This window comes from Notamacropus eugenii, chromosome 5 (assembly GCF_028372415.1).
Source record: "Notamacropus eugenii isolate mMacEug1 chromosome 5, mMacEug1.pri_v2, whole genome shotgun sequence".
NCBI lineage: Eukaryota > Metazoa > Chordata > Mammalia > Diprotodontia > Macropodidae > Notamacropus > Notamacropus eugenii.
The window spans coordinates 344608900-344633971 of NC_092876.1; the positions used below are offsets into that span (position 1 = coordinate 344608900).

A 25072-nucleotide genomic window follows, 5' to 3' on the forward strand; every position below is an offset into this window, starting at 1 on the left:
CATCTTTTTATAGGTGTATCTAGATTAGAAACAGGTCAAGTCCCTCATTATTATAGTTCTTCTAATTTCATTAACTTTTCCTTTATGTATTTAGATGCTATTTGGTGCAAGTATGTTAAGTATTGCTATTGATTCATTATCTATGGTGCCTTTAAGCATCTTTTAGCTTCTCCGTTTATCTCCTTTAATCATGTCTATATATACTGTCCCCTTATTAGAGATTGTGATCAACAACCCTTGCTTTTTTGAGTTCAGCTGATGCAAAATAAATTTTGCACCAGCCATGTATTTTAACTCTTTGAGATGTTTTATTTTTTTGGCAAATGACATTGTTGGACTCTGGTTTCTAATATTTTCTGTCATCCTTGTCTTTTTTTTTTTTAATGACTAGCTTTATTCCATTTATGTTCATTGGTATGACTGTTAATTATGCTATTTTCCTCCTCCTTATCTTGTTACACTTTTTCCTCTCCTTGCTCCTACTCTCCCTGTTTATAAGTATGATAGAGGAGTGTGCTCAACACTAATGAGCAATAATTAAAATGATCCATTTCCTTCCCACTAGCTCTCTTCTTGTTCACTCCCAATCCCACATTTTTACTCTTTTTTCCTGTGAATTCCCCTTCACAATCCACTTTGATGCTAGTTTCTTTTGCTTATGATGAATTCTCCCCGTCCCCCACGTTTCCCAGTTAAAATAGTTGTATTTCTGAAGCAATATCATTGTACGTATAAGTGTGAATGCATGTATATATGAATGTATATATGTGTGAGTATATTCAACTCTTCTTTGCATGGCTCAGAAGAGACTGTGATTTATGTCATCAGTCGGTCATTCAATAAACATTTATTAAGCCTTTATTACTGTGCTAAGCACTGGGGATACAAATAAAAATAAAAACAAAGGCAATACCTGCCTTCAAGGAACTTATAACCTAATGGGAGAAGACAATACACTAATGGAAGCTGAGGAGTGCAGGAGGTGAGAGAGACATGATGGAAAAGTCCAAAAGTGGTATAACTGGTGGGAAATGGGGAGAAGATTGTGCTGAGCCTTCTTAAATAGAAAGCCTGGAAGCTGTGGCTCTGCCCTCAAGTCAGAGTATCCAACCAGAGGGGCAGAGGGTACTGATGAGATGTGAGTTCCAAACAGATTCAATTTTGCAGGATGCAATTTACCAATGAGTTTCCTGGGGAAGGAAGGCATGATGGAGAGGTCCAAAAAAGTCCAGAAGCAGAGTAGTTGGGGAGTGGAGGTGGGATGTTATGCTCCTCCCACTGCTTACACTCCATATTAGGATATTCTTTATTTTGGGCACCCTCATTATATAATATATTAAGTTTCCTCCTCTTCTTCCACTGTACACTCTATTCTTTCCCTTTTATTTATTCTCTTAAGACCATCAAAACAAAACTGAGCCGCTCCTCAAGTTTTGTGTTTGTCTTATTCAACTCTTTTTTTGAGTTTTGAAAACATTCAAGTTCTGAAGGGACACTTGTTTCTTCCTCCCTTACTGAAACATAAACATGTTTTTATTGTATAGTGTTTGCATTCCAAGGCTTCCACTGATCTCTGATCTCTTAATAAGGAATGCTTTAAAGCTCTCTATGTCATTAAAGATTACTTTTTCACCTTTCTAGAATTGTTCTCATTTTTTCAGGGTAAATTATTTCAGGTTGTGAAACCTTATCTTTTGTTTTTCTGAAATATCACGATCTTTCTTTTACTGTGGTAACTGTCAAGACTTGCATCGTTGTATCTTTAGTTCCTTTGTACTTGAACTCTTTTTTTCCTGGCTACTTGTAATATTTTTTATTTAACCTGGAATCTCTGGATTTTTAGATATGACACTCCTGTGAGTTCCCATTTGACAATTTCTGTCAGAAAGTTAGATTAGATTTTTCCTATTTTCACAATTTTCTATTGTTTTAATTGATTCAGGCCATTTTTATTAATGATTTCTTGAAATACAGTATCCAGAATTTTGGGGGGAAAGAAGAGTCATGGTTTGCAAGTAGAGTCCAATGATTTTTTATTATTTCTCCTCGGCTTCTTTTTCCACGTCACTCAATAATTGACTTTGAAAATATATTTTACATTTTGCTCTGTTTGTTTTCAATATATCTTGTTTTATGAAATCAATATTTTCTATCTGAGTCATTCTAATTTTTAAGGAGCTCATTTTTGAGTAAGTCTTGCTACTTTCAATTCTAACTATTAACTCTCCCTCCCACTCTTTCCTCCACAGCCTTCATTTAATCTAAGATTGCATCTTGCCCCTCTTGCTTCATTTCAACCATTAGCTCTTGGAGTCCTTGTGGATAAGCCATTCTTTTCTTTGAGGATCTATTTGGACTTTCTGTGGAGTTAATCTTATCTTCTAGATTTACCTCTTAGGCTTTTCTTAATCCATACTATTTCTTCATGGTATTTTCTTCTGTTTTCTGTATCTTGAGCCTCAATTTCTGGATTGGGACTTTGTCATAGGGTAAGAATGTGCTCCCTTCCATATTCTTGGATAGGTTGGATGGGTCTTGCTTGTTCCTGGAAGGAATGGCTAAAATTAAGTCTTACCTTTGGCAGGAATCCCCAGGTTTTGACTCAGTCTTCTAGTGGTTTAACTTATGATTTGTCTTTGGTCACTTCTGTTTCCATCTCCTATCTGCATAATACCAAACTGTGACTCTGTCCCTTGCTTGATTATAACAGGCTTGAGTGTTGCCTACTGCACCGATAGCAGGCCTCCTTCAAGACACCAAATGCTGTCTTGGTCCTTTCTTCTCACTATAGGTTGGGCAGCTGGTTTGACCTTGGCTCAGGGATGGGCTACCTGAATGCTTTGCTGTTTAGATGTTGGTTTGGCCTATCTTCTGCTGTGACATCAGTGCTGGCTGTATGGGTATGACAGATCTGGCTCTGTAGTTCCAGTTGGGCAACCCAGTTCATCCTCTCCTCTCCTTTCCTCTCCTCCCATCTCCCTGAGAGTGTTCTGCCCAAAGGAAGGGGGAAATTTTGATGGCCAAAAGCTACCAAGCTAACTTGAGGTTTACTGGCTAGATTTCTTTCTCAAAGACCAAGCCTTAAACCCAGTTCACTCTGGATCTCATGGATTGGATGACAATAGGTCCCTGCTCAAGCACCACTAATTGTTATTTTTGGGCCCTCCTGGCTCAGAGTGAAAGTAGATAGTAACTGTTCCTCTTTTAACTGGCAATCCTGAAGGTCTTCCTCTCTCAGTCTGATTTTGTTTTTATAAGGGATATCCCTTGACTCACTTCTTAAAGAACCCTATTCACTGAATGGGTCTTGCCTCACTCAAAGTGAGAACCTGGAAGGACCTTAGCTTAAAAGGGCTAAGGTCTCCTACTGCATCCTACACTGTCTCCATTTGTCCTGATTGATATCAGGCCACGGGACCCAGATAGCCCTTGAGGTGAAAGTGAGGCTGGTGACCATGAACAGCCCTCCCTCACTCAAATCAAAGTCAATTGCAAGTCATATCATCATCTCCCTGAGGTCATAGTTCTCTTTGAGAACAAAGGACAAACCACACCACTGCTGAAACCCTAGTATGTTTAATCACCATGCCATGATTTGTCTCTGTTTAAAGCTTTGCAGGCATCTGGAAGTCTTATTGCACCGTTCTGGTCTATATAGAGAATTTTATAGCATTTGTCTTTTGTTTTCTTTATCATTGTTCTTTCTGGTGCATTTTTAGAGCTCCAATGGAATATTTGTGTTCGGGGTTCCTATCACATTGCTGTCTTGTTGGAAGTACCTTTGACACCTTTAAAGTGATCTTCATACAACTGTTATAAAGATTACACAGCTATTTATTAAAGATGGTACTTTATTCTTCAGAAATCATAAAACAATAACCGACTTAAATGTAAACTTTTAACTTTCCTTTTTTATCGCTATCATTCCCTGATATGATGAGTTTAGCACTTAATGTCATAACCAATACTGTCTTCTTGCTATAAATAACTATAACCCAGTTCTATACCTACTGTTGTTGGCAGTTCCACAGATTTCTATAAATTTTTAGCATATATTTAACCAATATTGGCATTCTCACAGAATTTCCAGAGGAACCAACCGAATGCTCATAGAAAGGATTGTGCATACTGTGATAACCATTAGCACACTGGTCTTTACCACTGTGAGAACAAACCATACGAGCATCCTATTTAACAAATGAGCTATGTGTATCTCTGACAAAGGTGCTTTATCTGAAGGAAGATTAGTATGACTTTATTTTCAGTTACAGAATGGCATAAATGAAATTCTTCCTTAGTTTCAGGAGATGTGCCAAGAATAGCATTGTGGTTTATATGCTACATTCACAGAAATAATCAATGCCCTTTGTTCTGTTAATCGAATTGGCACATTATTGTGACAGGTTGTCTAGAGAAGTCAATAAACATTTTTTTCACACCATAAAGGAATGACAGCGAAAGCTACATGCATAGAAGTGATATCAAATTCCTTTCCTGTGAATAACAGCATCCCCAAAAGCAACATTGTTGCTAGATTGCTGTTTATCTACTTTCAGCAATGTACCGTGAAGTTCTGAACTGTGATTTGGATATTAACATCGAATTCTGATTCAGATAAGACTGGGCTCATTCTGACACAGAGCAAAAGCGAAATGATAATAGCGAGGGCTGTAGATCCTCCATAACCTGATGGCTGCACACTTGTGGATTGTAATTAGAATGATGTACAATAGCTGTCAAGCCAGTTTGCAAAGGCTGCATTTTGCTTTGGTCTGACTGTCAGAACTATAAAGACAGAGGTCTGCCTAAGGTGCTGCTCTGATAACATCCAAAGCACCTGTCACCCTGAAATGCTCACGCTACTGAAAATCATGGATTTTGTTATCATGGCAGCTCATTTCTCATGATGCTATCACTGAAGGAGAAACACTGCTAGCAGGTGAAAGCCAACATTTTAAAATGGATTATGAAACACAGAATTTAGGGCTGTATCTCAGAGGTTATCCTGTCCAAACTATATGGAAATAAGAATCCCTTTATAACAGTCCTAACACATGGTCATCTGGCTTCCACCTTCCACTTTGGGACAGTTTTAGTGCTACTGAAGGTTCTTTTTACATTCAACTGAAATCTGTCTTTCCTATAAGTAAATAGGGTTTTCTCTCTTCTACTTTTAAACCTTTGTAGATCTAATATACCATGTGCCACCCACAAGTCTTCTTTTTAGCACCTCTCTTAAGGTTAGTATTCCTGACACTATTCTCACTGAATTATGCCTTACTTTCAAATTCTGTATGCTACCCAGTATTGTCATGGAGATGCCATCCAGCATCAACTCAACTGCACTGTGAATGGCCATCTCTCAGAATCTGTGCAAGAAGCCAAGAAGAGGACAAACCAATGACCAGCTGAGCGCTCCACTAAATGTAGGCTGACTGATAAATTCCTTGTGATCCAAAGGATCTCTTTATATCTACCTTTTCCTTCCCATCACAGAATCCTGGACCTAGAACGAGAAGGGATCTTAGGGGCAATCTAGTCCAACTCCTTTTACAGCTGAAGAAATCGAGGCCCGGAAGGGTTCTTTTGACTTGTCAGTGAAAATGGCAGGATTTGAACCCAAGTCCTGTGACTCCCAAACCAGTGCTCTTTCCTGGGCTTTGAGGCCTTTCTGAAGAGTTTAACTGTTTTCAAAATTTCATTCTTGAGAACTTCTAATCCCTCGTAGGCTCACTGTCCTTGTGGATGTTCAGCTTATGGTACCATGGTTCATCCCATCTATGCTTTCTTTTTTCATCTGGCTCTTTCCTATCTTTCCTCTCTCTATCACAAATTCTAAAGTAGACTGGTCATTTCATCTTGCTATTTGTAATCCAACAACTCCTTCTTACTGACAAAAATCTGGTACAAAATAACAATGTCCCTTATCGGTTCTTCTGCCTTTTGAAGAAATTAAGGCATGTTAAGAAATTTTTAACTGCTTCTCTGTAGCAAAGAAAGTGCTTTAGCTGATGTCCAGATAATTGAAACCTTCCTCCCCAACACTATTATAGTATGCTTTTGTGCCAAATCCTTCCTTCCTTCCCTCCTTCCTTCCTTCCTCTCCCTCCCTCCTATTCACTACTCATTATCCTTTTCCTTTTTAATATGACAATGTGATATAGTGGACAGAGGGCTAGCCTTGAAATGAGAAATATCTGGATTCAAATCTTGCTTCTCATGCATAGGTGAGTCACTTAACTGCTTGGTATGGAAAGCAACTCTCTAAGGCTACAAGTAATAGAAATATTATAAATATCCATGGGATTTCTTCACAGTGATAAAACCATAGGTCTGGACCAAAAAATCCAAAACACATTCTAGCCAGTAGGCTTGTCCCATCAAAGTTTGAGTGATATCTAGGAGATTAAATTTGCCTTGTCGTATTAGGATCTCCTTATCACCTCATTGTTACCCATGTGATTTGCATTTGTGCGTGTATAGACAACCAAGGCCAAGGGTTTTATTGCCTGCTCCTTTCTTGGGTTTTGGTTTGCTTTAATCCCCAGATATCTCTACCACTACTCTTCTACCCACATTGTAGCCATGCTTTATGATGTCTAGCGTGGTGGATACACATACGTAGTTTTATTTATCTCCCTCCTTTTGCAGCTTAAAGTCCTTATGAACTGGTTATAAGACTAGGCAAAGAAATATTTTACCATCTCTTGTTAGGAGTGCTTCATCACCAGCCGGAAAGAGTTTGTCATTCCTGTATTTTAAGCTATGGCCCAGATATCCAAGTACTATTCTCAGATATCGTCTTATTAACCAGCCATTCCATTATTCAATCTGCTTTTCTCTTTTGAACCCTTTGCTTGGTTGATAGCACTGATAAAAATACCACTCTTCTGCTTCTTGGCCAGGACTTCACAGTTTTGAGCAGTACTTTCCAGATGTTTTCAAGAAGTATATATAACGTGTGCCTATCTGAAAGCACAGTAAATTGGTAATATTCATCAAGTCTGATGAATCTTGGGAGGTGTTCTGTCATATCCTTGATGCATGCATGTCCCCAAATGATGGCAGACTTCAATCTTATTATTACCATCAGGTTTACAAACAGTTACTTAGTCCTCCTCACCAAGAAGCTATCAAACCTCATTACTCCTCTTTTTTTCCTCTAACTTTAATTCAAGATCTTTTACCTGACATCACCTATGGATCTATTTTATGACATCTTGGAGGAAAAGTAACTATGGCTTAGTTCCCAATGTCCAGTGATCCTTCTCTCCTTTCTCCTCTCTGACGATACCCCTTCTATCTCTTCTGATGCTTTTGCTTCTTTGTTTACACACTGCATCCTTTCCAGCTTTTTTTTTTAAAGAAACACATTATTATTCCTGACAATCTGGAAAGCAGAGAGGCATTCCTCAAACTACTTTACCTTTTGTTCCAGGTAGGAAAACCACCCTACATCCTTTTTACATGTACTTGGCTGATGCAGAAGTATGATTATATATTCTAGTGGTCCAGGAATCCTGAGATTCCTTAAGGCCCTTTCAGGGGATCCCTGAGGTCAAAACTGTTTTTCATATGATACTAAGATATTTTGATTTCTAATATGGTAACTATCAATAGATATATCCCACATAACAAAAGCTTCGGGTCCTCAATAATTTTTAAAAGCACAGAGTTTGAAAACCTCTGACATATTCCATGCAGGTTACTGCACAATTATGTCTACTGTATATAGTTGCTGGAAATCCTCTGTTATCTTTTCTAGAGGCTACCCTGCAGAATTTCTCTCTTGTATAGGTGTTCCAGCTTACCAGTGTCTTTCCTAAAATCTAATCACACCTAAGACTGAAGAAGTAAGATCAGGATCACAATACAATTTCACATGTCGTTCTCATGGGTAGCTAGCTGTACAATGAATACATAGAACCAAGAAGTTGGATCAATTACAAAAACACTGTCCATTTAAGCATACAAGCAATGGCTAGAGCATATAGATGGAGCAAAGCTTCTGAAATGTAACATTAGTGGATAGGGTTTATATTGGTCTTGAAGCAGTTTCATTGAACTGTCGGGTCTTATGAATGGGTCTATCACAATCTGCACAAAAATTTCCTGTGGTCTGCTCTTGTGGTACATTCTCTCTCTCTACATGTTATTGTATGTCTCATTAAAAGATAGAGGTAACCTATCCTTAATCATGAGAGATGGTAATTAAAATGCACTTAATAATTTTCACAACACACAACAGGGCCTATCTGGGGAGCATTACATAAAGAGAGCAGAGAAAGAGAGAAAACAGGACAAGGAGGTGCTAGGTCAATAGCAGTGGTAACATGACACGTCTTCAAATGGCTTTAAGACCAGATTGTTGTCCCACTGATAGAGGCAGTCACCAACTACAGGTTCAGTCTGTGTTCAATGTTTTATTCAGCACTAATGACTCCTAGATAGGTTAGCCACTCACTATCAACCTTCCAGGTGAGGAAATTTAGCCACTACATATAGAGTAAGTTCATCTGGTGTAGGAAAGTAGGAAGGGAGAGGGCAGAGTGAAGGAAGACTGAAAAAAATGCTCTTGACACTTGGGAGCAACCCTTGAGTCCTTAGAAGTGAGGGAGGGGAAAGAAAGTTACTTAGAAAACTTTTGTCACTCGCTTTACCTTAAGTACAGACACCACCTCTTTCCACTCCACCTAAGCAGTGAATATCAACATTTATTCCCTTTGAAAGCATCATCTTACCATGTGGAATTGTGGTCTGGAAAGGACGGCTTGGACTTTTCAGGTTCCACAGAGTCAAGCTGCCATCTGAATGGCTGCACATGAACTGTTTGCCCTCATGATGCCAATCAATTGAATGAATAGCCTAATGAAATAACAGTTAGAGTAAACAAACAGGTTACAAAGGCAAATTATCCTGAGGGGGGAAAAACTGTACAAAGTATGTAAAAATTTTGTATTGCAATTTTCTAACCCTTAAGTCTAAGGCCATTTTATCAGAAATCTTCAGGGAAAAGTCCTTCATATTTTTATGAAGGAGTAAGATAATCAATTTCCCTTTTCTATTGGAATAGCAGTAGAAGTATGTTCTTTGTACTTCTTGGAAGCAATCTGCTATAGTGAAAGGAATGCTGGACTTGGAAACAGAAGAAACCTGACTTGGAATCTCACCTGTGACACTTGACCATGAGCAAATCACTTAACCTCTTTGACCTAGGCTATGAACCTCATCTATAAAATGGAGATAACATCTGTATTTCCTACTTCACAGCTTTGTCATGAGGGTCAAAAGGGATAATATCTGTAAAATGATTCATGTAAATTCAAAGCACCGAATAAACGCCAGCTTGTATTGTTATTAAAAAAGGCCTGTTGTATTTTGTGAAGCTCCTGGAGGGCAGTATCAGCTTATAATCTCATTTGCAAAACAAATTTATGAGTTTGAAAAACTAGCGTGTGAAGTATAATTTGGATATCATACCACAGGAGAAGATATATTCATCAATGAATATTTACGGAGTGCCGGCTGTACTCTACCAAGTTGGCTTAAAAACCACTCTTGCCTTCTAGGAACTAGTAACCTGGTTACTGATTGACAGAGTAGACAAGAAAAACTGGGGTGACAGGACAGTGATATGACAACATATAGAATTCATCCGTGAAATATTATTCAGGGTGTCCCAAAAGACTCCAAGGCTTAATAACATAAAACTGTGCCTTTGGACTTTTGGACCACTGTACATAGTAGTACCTCCTCTATATGCAATTCAGCTATTCAGCAACTTCACCTATATGGAACACTGATGAGAACTAGGAATTAAATAAAAATGGATTCTGAGGTACCAAAACGGATATCAGAAAATACATGCAATAAATTCCCTAGACTTTATTCAGGAGAGATTGCTTCAGACTGTCACTGTGAAACTTATTTACTATTCTGGACCTTCTTTTTTCTCCATCTATACTATTTCACTTGGTGATCTCATCAGCTCCTGTGGGTTCAACAATCACTTCTGTCTAGATGATTCTCAGACCTATTTATCCCACCTTTCTCTTGACCTCCAATCTCATATAACCAACAGCCAGTTTGATACCTTTGGAATGGATGTCCCATGGATATCCTAAACCCAGCAAGTCCAAAATAGAATTCATTATCTTTTCCCTCAAACCTTCCCTTCTACCCAACTTCTCTATGACTGTGGAGGGCATGCATGTCCAGTTTCTCAGTTGCCCAAGCTTGTAAACCCACTGACTCCTCACTTGCAATGACCCCACATATGTAAACTGTTGTTTCTACCTTCAGAACATGTCTCATACGTATACTCCCTCACAACTCACAGTCATCCTGGTGCAGGCCCTCATCATTTCAGGCCTCGAGTGTTACAATAGTTTTCTGATTGACTGATTTCATTGCCTAAAATCTTCCTACTCTAGTCCATCTTCCACTCCAATGCCAAAGTGATTTTCCTAAAAATTAGGTCTGACGAATTCATTCATCCTCCTCCCCACAAAAAACTCCACTGACTCCCGATTGGCTCCAGGATCAAATAGAACATCTTCTGCTTGGCTTTTCAAGCCCATCACAGCCCAGCCCCTTCAAACCTTTATTCCCCTCCACATATTCTACAATTCAGTGAGCCTGGACTTCTTGTTTCTTCTGTGTCCTCACCCCAAGTCTTTATGCTGGCTCTTCCCCAGGCCCAGGATGCTCTTCTTCCTACTTCCTGCACTCCTACCCCGCTCCACACACTGCTAGTTTCTTCCCTCTAAAGGCACATTCCATTAACACTACATATATCTTATAAGTAAATAGTTGCTTGCATGTTATCTCCTCCATTAGAATATGAGATTCTTAAGGACAGGTACTTTGTTTTTACCTTTCTTTGCATCCCTAGTGCTTGGCACAATGCCTAGAATACAATAGGCACTTATTAACTGACTGAATGATTAATTCTCATAAATCAGTTTTTCTGGTGTCTTAACCTGTTGCTGATTAGAAGCAATAAACTGCAGATTAGAAGGGAGCAGAGGGGCTGTTATGTGCAGGTGTTCTGACAGCAATAAGGGGGTGATAGCTTACAGTTTGAAAATAAGGAAGGAGACAGAAAAGAAAGTACAGACAAAAATACTTAAAAAAGAAATATGGCAGTTGGAGCCATTTAGAGTAGGTCCAAAGACCTGGATAGCTCAATTAGTATCAAGTTATAAAAAGCCAAATATTATAACTGAAGTTGAAAATATTAAAAATTAATATTTTAATTTAATTAAATTAATAATTTATTTAATGAAATAAAATTTAAAATTTCGTTTAAAAATAACAGGGAAGTGTGCAATATTCCTTATAATATTTCCATTTAAAATTGTTCCAATACATTTCTGATGCTTAAAGGAGAAAACATTTTGTTAGACCATTTCACTATCTAAAATGGCTTAATCCTTGAGGATTTTAAATGCCAATATACCATTTTGATCTAAATAAAGACCACACCCTTCAGATGAGATCTCTTTGAAAGGAAGAGACTCAGATATAGCAATACATGTACTGAAAAATAATACAGAGCTACTGAGTTAAAAATCAGTGTGCTAGCGTTCTCTCCCCATCCCCTTTTTCTTTCAGTAAAAATAACGTAAGTGGCAGGACCAGGAATATAGGTCTTTTGTGTCACAAATTCCCTTTGTAGCCAAATCCTGAGGGAAAGTCTCAAACCAATACTTCAAAGCAGATGACAGTAACTGGAGCTCTGAGAGGTTTTACATCAAAGGCTTATTGTCTTGTGACTTGAGGACCTCTTATCACATTCCAGCTTGCTCCCATAATCCACAGACAATTGGAACAATAGGAGTCCCTGCACCTATGAGGTTCTCAACATCCTCAACAAGAATAGACAGGACAGTCCCTCTGGTCTCCAAACCCTATGGAAGGACATTTGCCCAAAAGTTATTACTGCTTATACAGGAAGAAATAAGAAGGATGGAACTCTAAGACCATGCTATAGCAGAGATGTGTTATGCTGACCTTATCTCCTAAACCAAAAATCATAGGATCATAGATTTAGAGCTAAAAGTGACTTTAGAGGTCATTTTGATCTTTTCATATGAGAAAAGTAGGCCCAGAAGGCTTGTGACTTGCCCAAGGTCACCCAGGTGGTTAACAGAAAAGCCAGGGCTTGAATCCAGACCCTTGCACTCCAAATCTAGTGGGGTTTTTTTTCTATTGTACCTCTCTGCCTCCCAAGAGGCCCTGCTATCATAGCACTTTACAATGTCATTGAATTCTTCTGAAATAAGACCACTATAAAGATCACCAATATTCAAGATAGATCTTACTCTGCCTCAAATAGCTTTGCTCATAATAACTAATAATGGGGAGTAGTTATGAATAGGGAGGTCTCAACTCCCTATAGGCAAATGTCTGAAATTGTAAGTTAGAGATGAGTTGCCAAAATGCATCAGTGGAGGATGTTTCCATACTGAGAGCTCCCCACAGTGATCCACACACACACACACACACACACACACACACACACCCATTAGGATTGATGATCCTGGTAGCTTCTCAGTCACTATGGGGCTTCTTTTCTGGGAGGCTCCATGCATGGGAGATGTATCCAACTGGCCTCCTGTTAAAACATTCGAAGGACCAAGCCTATCAGATAACACAAAAGTTTTCTGAGTTCTTCAAGGTATTCCTAGTCGCTGCACAACATTACTGTTCTTTTTCAATGCATTCCCTCAGAAGACAATGGTTGTTCCTTAATTGTCTCAGATTCCTTCTCCCTCTCCTCTCTGTGCTGCTGCTGAGTCCCTGATCCTTCTTCTCTAATTTTGGGGAGACTTCTTTCCTTTTCTTTGTGCCCAGTTTCCCTTCTCTTCATTGTGTCCTTCACTGCCATGTTGAACAAGCTGCTAACATTCTCGCTCCTCCTCCAATGTCCTTTCTACTATCCAACATTGCTACTATAAAAAATGTATTCCTGTGAAAATAGATGGCATGCTATTCAGAAGTGATAGTCCTGAAAGTAAGATGGAGAGTTCTGCTCGTCCAGATTTAGAGTCCCACTAAGATTTATAATTACTACTAAGTACTTGTGATTTCTATTCCAACGCACCAAATTTGAGTACATTTTAGAACAAGTTTCTCTTTTTTAACCTGTAGCATCTGTTGAGGGGTTCACTCTGTGACTATGTATTTGATCAAATCTAAATGGTCCTGAACAGCGACAGGGCCAGTTACATATATAGGTGCTCTGGGGGGAATGCAGAAGAAATATAAAACATTAACTCTTTCCTCAAGAAGCATGAAATTTAGCTGGTGAGACAAACGCTACAGCAGAGAAATGCAGTATATAATGGAATTTAATTGTGTGATATAAATGTTAAATGGTGAAGGAATCCAGATAAGTCAAAGAATAAGAAAGCAGGAGAGGGTTTGTGAAAGGAATAGGGTGTGAGCTGGTCCTTAAAGGATAGGTCATATCTGCTTAAGTGGAGAGTGAGGCACTTTAGACAAAGGGAATAAATAACATTAGTGACAGGAGAGAGGGAAATCTCACTAGTAGAGAAAAACAGTCAACTTTTCAAAGAGCTTAATTAACCTGGTCTTGGCCCTCTCCTAATCAGGGACCGTTACAATACCAGGGACCCATTACAACTGACTAGCTTTCTAAACCAATGTCACTCAACACAGACTAAGAAACTCACCTAATCATCCTCCAGGAAGACAAGGATAGAAGAAGTTCCAAGGTTTATACAGTGACTAAAACTCTAACAAAAACACTGGGGGTCTAGGATCTTGCCTAAGGGTTTTAGTTGTAAAATCACCTGCAAAGAGTATTATGCCAGAAGCTTTTGCAGTAAGTAGAATGATTGGAACTGAGAAACTCAAACCCTTTCTTGATGCTTATTACAAAAACCATCCCACCTATACTGGCTATTAGTGGCACTAATGCTCTTCCAGTTACCTGGCATCAGGATCTAGAAAGTTTTACAGATGATAACTTAGAGATACAGATAATCTGGGACTCAGAGATCAGGAGTGGGCAGAATGTTAACAGTTTGCATCTATGACTACCAATTAGCAGCTTTCAGAGGCTTTATACATTCATCATAGATATTTCAGCAATAGCAGATCACAGGCCCTTGTACTTTTACACCACAAAGAAGCCTGCATCTAGGTTGTGAAGGGCCTAGGATATGTTTTTGCAAAGGAATCTCAACTAGAGATCTGGAACCTATGATGGATATGAATAGGTGGTCATAAGGTCAAACTATTAACACTTTGCAGCATTTGAACTCTTGAGCCTCTGAGTACCTGGAAGAATCTGTAGTTCCTAACAATATGTAACTGGAAGAATGTTAATGCCACTAATAGTCAATGAAGTTAAAAAGGAGAGTCTTCTTTTTGAAAGAGAAGATAATGTGATCTGTTTGGGGTAGGATATTTATATGGAATTGGCAGGTGGCTGAGAAGTCAAAATTAGATTTACAGATTTTGGAGCCACCAATGACTTCAATAGGAAGCTAGACTGACCAGTGCATAAAGTGCTGACCCTGGAGAAAGGACTCATTTTCCTGAGTTCAAATCTGGCCTCACACTAGCTGTGTGACTCTGGGAAAGTCACTTAACCCTACTTGTCTCAGTTTCCTCATCTGTAAAATGAGCTGGAGAAGGAAATGACAAATCACTCCAGTGTCTTTGCCAAGAAAACCCCAAATGGGATCATGAAGAGTCACATACAACTAAAAATACACAACAGCAGGATGAGTTCAATAGTTTGGGTACAAATACCAATTATCTGAGGGCTAGCACAGGTGCAGAATCTGTTCATGCAGTTGTGTCAAAAAAAAAGGAACGAATAGACAAAGATAACAGCTGAGATTCCTAGCAAATCTACAGTTTAGTTATCCCTTCTCCCTGACTTTCATTATAGACCCTGGATAGTTACTGCATTTGTTTGCCTTGAAGTAGTATATCTACTTTACATAGCCTCATTAAAGACCTTTGACCTCTATTCTGTTTTATATCCTATGGACTAGGAGTATCTGCTGGCAGCTGTAGGACTTAAATAGGAAAAATAAGAAACACGGAGCAGAAGGCTAAGTACGGAACTTTAAGGTAAGAAGAGGAAGAAAAAAAAGACCAGGGAAAGAATAAGTAGAATGAGATTCAAAAGAGTATAGAGTTACTGAGTTGAAGGAAGAGGACATTCAACAATGTAAAAACTAACAGAATAAAGATGGAGGAAAAGCTTCATGGATTAGGAAATAAGGTGGTTTTTAAAATGGAGTTTTCAGGGAGTTAGGGAAATAAGACAAATTGAAAGGGACTAAGAAAAAGGCATCAGGTGTAGACTACTGACCTGAGAACTTTGATCATGAAAGGGAAGAAAAAACAGTGGCATACAGAATGTGCCACTGGTTAGGTAAAAAGATTTTTGTGTATCTTCCCCCACAGACTTACCTAGTTAGAAGGTAGAGGATAAGGGAACTAGGAATAAAGAGGGAGAAACTGAAGGATGCTGGGGAGGGAGGAGATAAATGGGTAAGACTGGTTAGGAGTCAAGGGAGAGTGAAATCAAGAGCACAGGAGAAAAGATTGACCCTAACAAGGGAGCTTTTTTATATTACTTAAGGAAAAGATAAGACGGAAGCAGAAATACAAATACACCTAGATAGGGAGCCTGCTAGATAAAATGACAAAGGTAGAAAATGCCTTGGACGGAAAATTAGGAGACTTGGCTATTCTTCTATACCTAGTCCTAGGTACCAATAGGTCACTGCATACTCTTTGTCGTCTGATCTGGCTGGGTTTCATGTGCAAAGTGAAGGTGTTGGACTAGTAAGACCTCGAAGTTCTCATCAGACTCTAAAATTCTACGATTCTCTCTCTTGAAAATAAAGGATGGGCTTCTAGGATTGGGGAACTGAGAGATTTATAGGTTTGGAATATCCATTGTGAGAACTGTACCAGAAAAATTACCAAAACAATGAATAAAAACTGTTTACTGTTGTGTCCCATTTTATACCTCTTATTTTTCCTTTCCATCTTCCCACTTTTTCATAATCTGGTATATGTGTGTACATATTTTTGTAAAATCTTCCCCCAAAATTTAGTCATCCATTGGTACCTGAATCAGGGGAAAGGTCCCTGATGAAGACTGTAGTCCCTGTAGTTACCAAAGTATTAGGGTTCACCAACACTCCTTATCAATCTGCTCCTCTCTCAGATGGTTACAGCTTGTCTACTAACCTGTAGTTATATACCTATGCTTTCTTGGCTGACTTCCCTTAACTGTGGCTCTTTAAATGACTTTGAGGATCTACAGTCTTGATTTTATTTGAATCAGTCTTGTTGATGCCCATATTCAGCAACATAATTGGGAATCACATTCTAATACCAAATGACTCCTGTCTCAAAATTCTGTTACAGAGGTCAAATTAGAATTACTATACTGCTTTCTTCTCTGGCAGAGCTCAAGAACCTGATTCACGCAAGAGGAAGATGGCAGCAGCTAACTGAAATGTTCCATAAAACTTCTAATTCAGAGAATGAAGTGGGAGCTATACTTCATCAGTAACTTAGTGAATCATGTAAACCCAATCGAGAGAAGTTTCAATGTGCAAAAACAAAAGGCCTGCATGAACTCCATGACTCTTTTTTAATTTTTTTTTTTGGCCTTGTTTTGAGGCATTCAGGTGGCAAAGAAGATAGAATGTTGGGCCTGGGCTCTAGGAGACCTTAGTTCTAATCCAGCCTCAGCCACCTATTAGTTGTAAGACCCTGGGCAACTAAATCAATTAACCACTATCTGTCTCAGTTTCCTTAACTGTAAAATGGGAATCATAATAACACCCACCTCTCAGGGTTGTTGTGAGGATCAAATGAGATGATATTTGCCTGGCATAAAGTAGGTGCTTGGAATCCTCCCCCCTCCCATTTTGTTTTTTTTCTTTCTGTTTGAACAAGGGAAAAATATGTATAAACTACTTACAAGCACCACTTTCTACATGAAGACCTACTTGATGCCCCACAACTGCTACTGCCCCTCCTAACTACCTTGTAGTTATTCTCTTTGGATGTATTCTACACATACTGACAAGTATTTCTTTTCCTTCAGAAGACAAGTTCCTTGAGCACAGGGTTTGTTCTTTGTATTTTTATTTTTAGTGTCTAGCATAATATCTGGTACATAGTAGATGCTTAATACGTATTTACTGATTGGAGGCTGAAGTTTTTTCTGTTCTGATAATAAAGGTTGAAAACAGGGAACCGTGCCTGAATTTATATACTCTCATGAAAAGAGCTGAAGAGCTAAAATTTTGCTCTAACAAGGGGCACATGCTTTGCATGATAGAAATTCATCTAAAAGGAGACTCTCAATGTAAAGATTAGCTAAAATAAGCCTAAAAGAAGTATCATCCCCAACAGGCACAGCCCAGGAAGGGAGAAAATTAAATAGTCAATGATTATAAGCAAAGGTTAGTGAAAAGAATTACTGTTTTTATTTAGGTTTTATTTCTTTCTAAATCTTGCTACAGTTTTTATTTCTGTTTTTATCCTAGAAAAGAAAAGGCACAGTGGAGTCATGATCATTTTTTTCAACTATCTGAAAGGCTGTCTTGTGAAAGAGGAATTAGCCTTCGTTCATGTAGCTTCAGAGAAACAAACGAAGATCAGTAAGTAGAAATTACAAGGCAGCAGATCTGAGCTTCACAGAAGAAAGAACTTTCTAATACTGAGAGCTATGCAAGAAAGGAACGTGCCTTTTTTAAAACAGTGAGCTTCCTATCAGTAGAAGTATTCAGTTAGAGTTCAGTCACTGAGATCTGGGCAACTGATGTTTGTCACATGACACAAGATTTACTTCCTTTTAAATTCATATAGAAGCTTCCTCTTTGGTGGTCCAAAGAGGAGACTAACCAATAACTTCACTTCATAGCAGGCCTTTTTAGAAGGCAAGATTCAGGGTGAAGCCAAGACGGTGGAGTAGAAGCACAACCTGCTCGAGCTCTCCCCCAAAAGCCATTAAAATGACTCTAAACAAATTCTAGAGCAGAAGAAGCCACAAAAATGACAGAATGAAACAGATTTTCAGGCCAAGAAAGCCGGGGAGGCTGACAGGAAGGGTCTATCACACTGGGCTTGGAGCAGAGCGCAGCCCAATGTGGGCTGTGTGGCACAGACAGTCTTCAGGGCTATATCACAGACAGCTGCTGTGGTTTCCAGATTTCTCAACCCACAAATGCCAAAGACAGCTTCAAAGGTCAGTGAGAAAGCTCTTTCACCTGGGTAAGAGGGAGCCCCGGCCCAGGGCAGCTGCAGCAACTATGAAAACAGCATCCACTTCTGGAGCTCTCAGCCTACAGACCCTGGGGGATTTGAGCAGCTGATCTGGGTCTCAATCCTGAATGGCAGTCCTGAGGTGAGGAGGAGTGCTGGTGTGGCAGAACTGGTGGCAGCTGTGGAGAGGGATTCTTACTCGTGTTCCAGGGCAGAAAAGAGTGCTTGTGGTTGGTTGCTTCACAAATCAGAGTATAAGCCAGGAGAGGAGTAAATACCTCTCCCCTGACTATGCCACTTTGGAGGAATTGAGAACTTGTAGGTCCTTAGAGATATCTTGGAGAACAGCTGCACAAAACCTCTGAAGCCTAGGGTAGTATACCCTCCACTTGGCAAAGGACTCAAAAGTCAAGTAATTGGCTGGGAAAATGCCAAAAAGGGGGAAAAAATAAGATTATAGAAGGTTATTTTCTTGGTGAAAAGGTATTTTCTTCCATCCTTTCAGATGAGGAAGCACAAACCATACAATCAGAGGAAGAGAGCAAGATCAAGGTTCCTACAACCAAAGTCTCCAAAAAATATGTAATGGTCTCAGGCCATGGAAGAGCTCAAAAAAGATTCTGAAAAGCAAGTAACAGAGGTGGAAAAACTGGAAAAAAGAAATGAGGTGAGGCAAGAAAATCATGAAAAGTGAGTCAACAACTTGCTAAAGGAGACCCCAAAAATGCTGACGAAGTTAACACCCTTACAAATAGATTATGTGTGTGTGTTTGTCCTTCATTGCTGAAGAAGACCATGCCATCAGAGAAAGAATGATGACTTGCACATGACTTTGATTTGAGTGAGGGAGGGCTGTGCAGGTCACCAGCCTCATTTCTCCTCCAGAGCCATTTGAATCCAGTGACCAGATATTCCTCAGGATGACTGGAGATGACCCAGGATGAGGCAATTGGGATTAAGTGACTTGCCTAAGGTCAATTTGAACTCAGGTCCTCCTGACTCCTGCACTGGTGCTCTATCCACTGCACCACCTAGCTGCCCTAAGGGGAAAGGGATAAAATCAGAAACAAACACTATTGTAGGAGGACAGATACAGGAAGAGAATTGAATAAATGGAGGCCAGGACAGGACAGAGGGAAATGGGGTTAGTCTTTCACAACATAACTATTATGGAAGTGTTTTGCATGGCTACACATGCAAACCTATATTTAATTGCTTGCTTTCTCAATGAGGGTATGTGGAGAGAGAGGAAGGGAGAAAATAAAGAAATCAAAGCTTTAATAATGAATGTTAAAAATTATTTTAGTTTGCAACTGGAAAACAAGATGTACAAGCAATGGGGTACAGAAATCTATTTTGCCCTACAAGAAAATAGAGGGGAGGGGAATTGAAAGGGGGGGGTGATAAAACGGAGGACAGACTAGAAGGAGTGGATGGGGTATGTGTTGTTCTGGAGTGGGGGGTGAAGAGAGACAGGGGAAAAGTTCTTGTGGAAGTGAAATATTGAGAACTGAAAAATAAATAAATTTTAAAAAACAAAGGCAAGATTCATGTCTGTCAGTTGGGGCTCTGGGCTCCTCATCAACAAACTTGGGACCCAGAATCTGGGAATTATTAAATCCACAGGAGCAGAGTAACTTGGAGTGATGACTGGCTTAAGCTGGATAGGCTGGCCTTTAACCTCTAATAACTCCATAAGACTAATGAGTAAAAAATGAGGTGATGTGTGTCAAAATGCTTTCTAAACTGTAGACCATTATATACAAGTAAGTTATTGTATGTAGTGAAACAACTCCCCACCCCCCAGTGAATTTTGAGTCAGTTTCTAGATTCAATTGCGTGTCTTCTCCTTATTGTTTGTGTGACCTCTGTCAAGTCATTCAATTTCTCTAGGTCTCAGTTCCTCACATGTAAAATAAGGGTGTTCGAGTAGACATTGAAGATATCTTCTGATCCTAAGTCTATACTTCTGTGATCTATGGCTAATAAAGAGTGGTTAACATTACTTGGAATAATACCCATCCTCTTAACAGAATTCATTCTATATGATAGACACTTAATGTTTGCTAAATGAATGACATTTTAACATTTACATTTTTAAAAAGATAAAGCATAAATGTTCGGATCATTCACGTTAAATTTCTACCTCTTTTACTTATCCATTAGAGAGAATCTAATCCAGTGATTACGGCATTCAAACCAAATGTGGCTCGTTCATATATAATCACTGGTTTTTTAAGACCTCTGATTTATCTGTTACAAAAATTAAATTACACTGCTAAGTCCCAACAAAGACTGAAAAAAACCACGTCTTGCATGAGAAGCTGGACAATCTGTGTGCTGATTGGCTTTGCAGCTCTTCAGAAGCTGCACTTATCAACCCCTCTCAACCCCCAAACCTCTCTTCTAAGCTGCAGGGGCCCAAGCAGGGCTGGGAGGAGAGAAGTGATTCTTCATCTTTTCCCAGTTCCCTCAGGGTGAAAGGTAGGGATGCATGGTCATTGACCCTGCTGCCACCACCATCCCCTCTTCCACTGCAAGGCTCTTGCGGAATACCCACAGTAAAGGCACCACTCTTTCTTACCCTTCCCTCCTTTTATTCCTCCACTGCTCTGTGTCATGATCCACAGCAGTCCCAGGGACCTGGGTTGCCTATCTACTCCTTCTTAACTCAGCCTAAGATAGCACAGTGCTCCGGAAGAAACTTCTTCAGTGACGGTAGTGAAGAGTTGAGAGAATAGCTCTGATCTCCACCTGTTCTACTCTCCTGCTGCTCCCTTCCTCAGCTTTGCACCACAAGCCTTGTTTTCACCAAACTTATGTTTCAAAGGGAACACTATATATCAAATAGCATAATAATTTATTAATGCAGGGTCACTTACATTTTATTTTGGCGGTATTCACATTTATTTTAAGTTTCCTATTTGGTCTTTGTCAGTCACATTATTTTATGTATGGGAGAGTAGGTGTGACATTTAGTGGGCACACATCGGTGTGATTCTTTTGTCTAACGGCTCTAGATGCAAATGGGGCTCTAGATGACAAAACTCTTCTCTAGTCATTGTGCCTTTGTTATCCTACTAACCTGGAAGCAGGCATCCATATTGTAAACATCATACTAGGATAAACTAACAACTCTAGAACAGGAATTCTTCACTTGGGGTCCATTAACATTTTCAAACACATGTTGACAACTGTGCTTTGATAGAATTGGTTTCCTTTGTAATCCTATGTATTTTATTTTATGCATTTAAAAATATTCTGAGAAATGATCCATAGGCTTCATCAGACTGCCAAAGGGGCCTATGACACACAAAAAGTTAATAATCCCTACTGGAAGGTCTAGGGAGTAGGCTTACAAATTCAACTTTTTAAATTGATAATCAATTAGAAATGTTCAACTGTTAATAACTATACTTTGGTCAAAGCATAGGTAAGATCAGCTAAAGAAACTCCCCTGCTTTGGCCCATGAAATCCTCAGAATTAAGATGAATAATTCTAGCTGCTAGTATCAGTCTCTATGATAGTTCCTAATTTATATAAAAATTTAAGGATGTGATCTGGGATATTAAAAAATTGGCTGCATATGTAAGGCATGCCCCTAAATCAGGTGTTCTTTTTCTCATGCCAAGCACAAATAACTGATATTTAAGAGAGAAAACACTTCACAGGTGAATATTCATTTAAAAATAAAAACACATGTATATTATTATAACAATATGACTTATTCCATTCCTCTCCAAAGAAAAAAAATATATACGTATGTATAGAGATGCCATATGAGCAAGATTTAAAGGAACTGAAAACACATAATAACCACAGAGTAGCTTGCTGACTAATATGAACTGTCATTAATCCTTAATTAAACCTTGAGTATTAACTTACTTTTTCTTATTTCCTAGGATCAGAGGTCTTCCCAGGCTGTGCTCTTCAGGGAGATGAGATAGGAGCATCGTGACAATATCCTGCTTTAGTTTCCTCCTCCAGCTCTCTTCTCCAGCTGCTAGAGCTCTTTCTTGGCTAAAAGGTTCCCATACATGGGATTTTTATCTAGCCACTTGTCTCATCAAAGTATCAACCTCATGAGGCCCCAACACTCTCTTTGTGGCAGACAGACCAGACCAGCTTCAGGTCACTTTTATTCTTTTTGGCTAAAACTGCACTATGAATCCTAACAGAATGAACATGACATCCAGTCAGTGTCAGTGACCAGACACTTTTTCACCAATTAGGATATAATTACCTTCATTATCATAACAACTGATGCCAGCAGCCATATCTCATAATTTTTTAATCTATTATAGTAAAATTAATTTACATATATTTGCTTAAAGTCATTCATTAAGTAGACTACCAACTTTTAGCCCTGCCAAGCCATTCTTAAAAAAGTGCTTTGTTTCCTCCCTCCCCCCACCATCAATCTTCTAAAACATATCTGAAAATAATTTATCCACATATATTACAGTTTGATATTAGGGTTTCCTCATTAGAATGCATAGAAGAAATCCTAGAATAAAGACACAGGCAGCTAGGAAACAATGAAGAAGATTCTTATAGTGCTTACACCTACCCTTGAAATAGTCTTATGTGAAGTTTTGAAAGAGTCCTTAGAATTTATGAGCAATTAAAAATATAGATATTTTCAAACTCATACTTTCTCAAGTTTTCAGCTCAAAATCATTTACGTCATTTTGAATAGTTTCAGTATATTCCCTTCCCTGTTAAATGTCTACAAAAAAGGGATTTAGGATTAGGAAGACGTTCTAGAAAGCCAGCTAGGCTATTTTGAGATGGAAGCTATTTTGAGATTCTTTCCATCTTGAGTTGAAATGGAGAGCAACTGCTAAAACAGCTTTCTTCCCTCCATCCCATAAATACTTTTCCTGGCAATATTTCCTTAAAGAGTAGTCATTTCTAGGTAATAATAGCAATTCACATTTACATAGCATTTTACAGTTCATAAAGGGATTTCATTACAGCAATCTTACAAACTGTAGAGTGCAGCTATTATTCCCATCTTATAAATGATAAAACTGGATCTGAGGGTTCCTACTGCTAGGTATATTCCCCAAAGAAGACAAATATACAAAGATTCTATATGCCCAAAATATCTGTAACAGCATTTTCCCCCTGGTAGCAAAGAACTGACAGCAATCCCTCATCAGCTGCGGAATGGCTAAATAAGCGGTGCTATGTGAATATAAGGGGATATGCCCGTCCCATAAGAAATGATGAATATGAAAAATACAAAGAAATATAAGAAGACTTCAATAAACCGATGTAATATAAACATGACTACAGCAATGTAAATGGAAGGAACAACAATATTAGGCACCACAAAAAGAAACTGAACACTTCAACGATAAAGGCAAACTTACTCCCCCCCCCCCCCAGTAAAAGAGATGAGAAAACATGCCTCCCTCTTCTCTCTGCTGAGAGGGCAGCCTTGAGAATGGGTCAGCATACACTGAACCTCAGGTGATGTCTCTGTATTTGGGCCGACTCTGCTTTTTTACTACGTAGCCCCAGGGTAACAGCACCTACCCATCCTCTACACACATAAAAGGGATGGCTCTCCGAGGAGTAGAGATACATCTGGAAAGGATGATATTTTTATATCATATATAAAAAATATATCAAAAATGATATTTTTTAAATGGTATCAATAGTATTTTTAATAAAAAAAAAAAAAACCACCTCCGAACTTCAAAGAGTTCAAGTGGCTTACCCAAGCTGACATGGCTGATAAACGGCGAAATGGGAACTTAAAGTCATCTCCAGTAGTCTCTCCATTAAATAAACTAGCTTTCAGTATACAAGCATACTGTTCCCATGTTTTTTGCTTTGGTAGCAATGCCTTTTTCTCCTTTTATTTCTCTACCTATAATAGGTTATTTCTTTTTCCCCAACTATGGAGATTTCTCTTTGGTAACATCTAAAGGAGACAATAACCTGGAAATTAGGTCAGAATCAATGAAATGCCATCTCAGAGATCTGCTTAGTGCACTAACAAGAAATCTGTGCTTTTTTATCCACAACAGTCTTCTCTGGAGTCCTACTGAAACCATAACCTTCTCTGCTTAATTAATTCTGTGGTTAATTTTACAGAATCGTTATTTACTTCTCACTTTGTCTCAGGGCAGGTTCAGGTAGGTTCTGTCATGAGGACTAGTACTCATAAGGAGTAAAAAGGAGTAAAATTGTGATGGTGAACCCCACGGCTACTAATCTCTGACATCAACAGGCTCTCCAAATTCAATGAAAGTATCAGCAGCAGTGTCCCTAGCTTCTATCCCACAATATTCCCTCTGTACTCAGATACCTTGTCTTTTTCTTCAGCTCTGAATTATTACTGTGATCCAGAATAACAAAATCTGATTTTCCTCTGAAATATGTGTGAATTTTACTCCAGACCTCTTTGTACAAAAATTTTATATACCATTAGCTGGACAGAAAAGGGAACTTGCTCTTCCAGTCACTACTATAACCTTTCATCACGGCATAGATGGAACCCAAGTTTCTTAAAGGTTATGATAAAAAGAACACAGACTTTGGCAGATTCTACTATTATGGTAACACCTTGATCACTGTCCTAGTAACTGACTCTTTATGTTTTCCAAGGACCAGCCTAGTCGTAGGCTACCTATACATTTTTTCCTACTTTCCCCTCTACACAAAATTTTTATGAGAACAATCTATATATACATGCATGAATGGTATCCCTGCAAAATATATGAAGAATGAGCAGAGAGGCTTCAGCAAATGATGTTTTATGACTAAGCATATTTTTAC

General features: G+C 38.8%; 1 protein-coding gene across 9 annotated transcripts in view; it reads right to left on the reverse strand.

Annotated features, from left to right (window-relative positions):
• Positions 1 to 25072, reverse strand: part of STXBP5L (syntaxin binding protein 5L) — a 419013-nt gene that overhangs the window by 183205 nt on the left and 210736 nt on the right. For all 9 annotated transcript variants that reach the window (XM_072613876.1, XM_072613875.1, XM_072613874.1 and 6 more), the window contains one exon: positions 8742 to 8865. In XM_072613876.1, coding sequence (XP_072469977.1) covers positions 8742 to 8865 — 124 coding nt within the window. The remainder of the gene's footprint in view (positions 1 to 8741; positions 8866 to 25072) is intronic.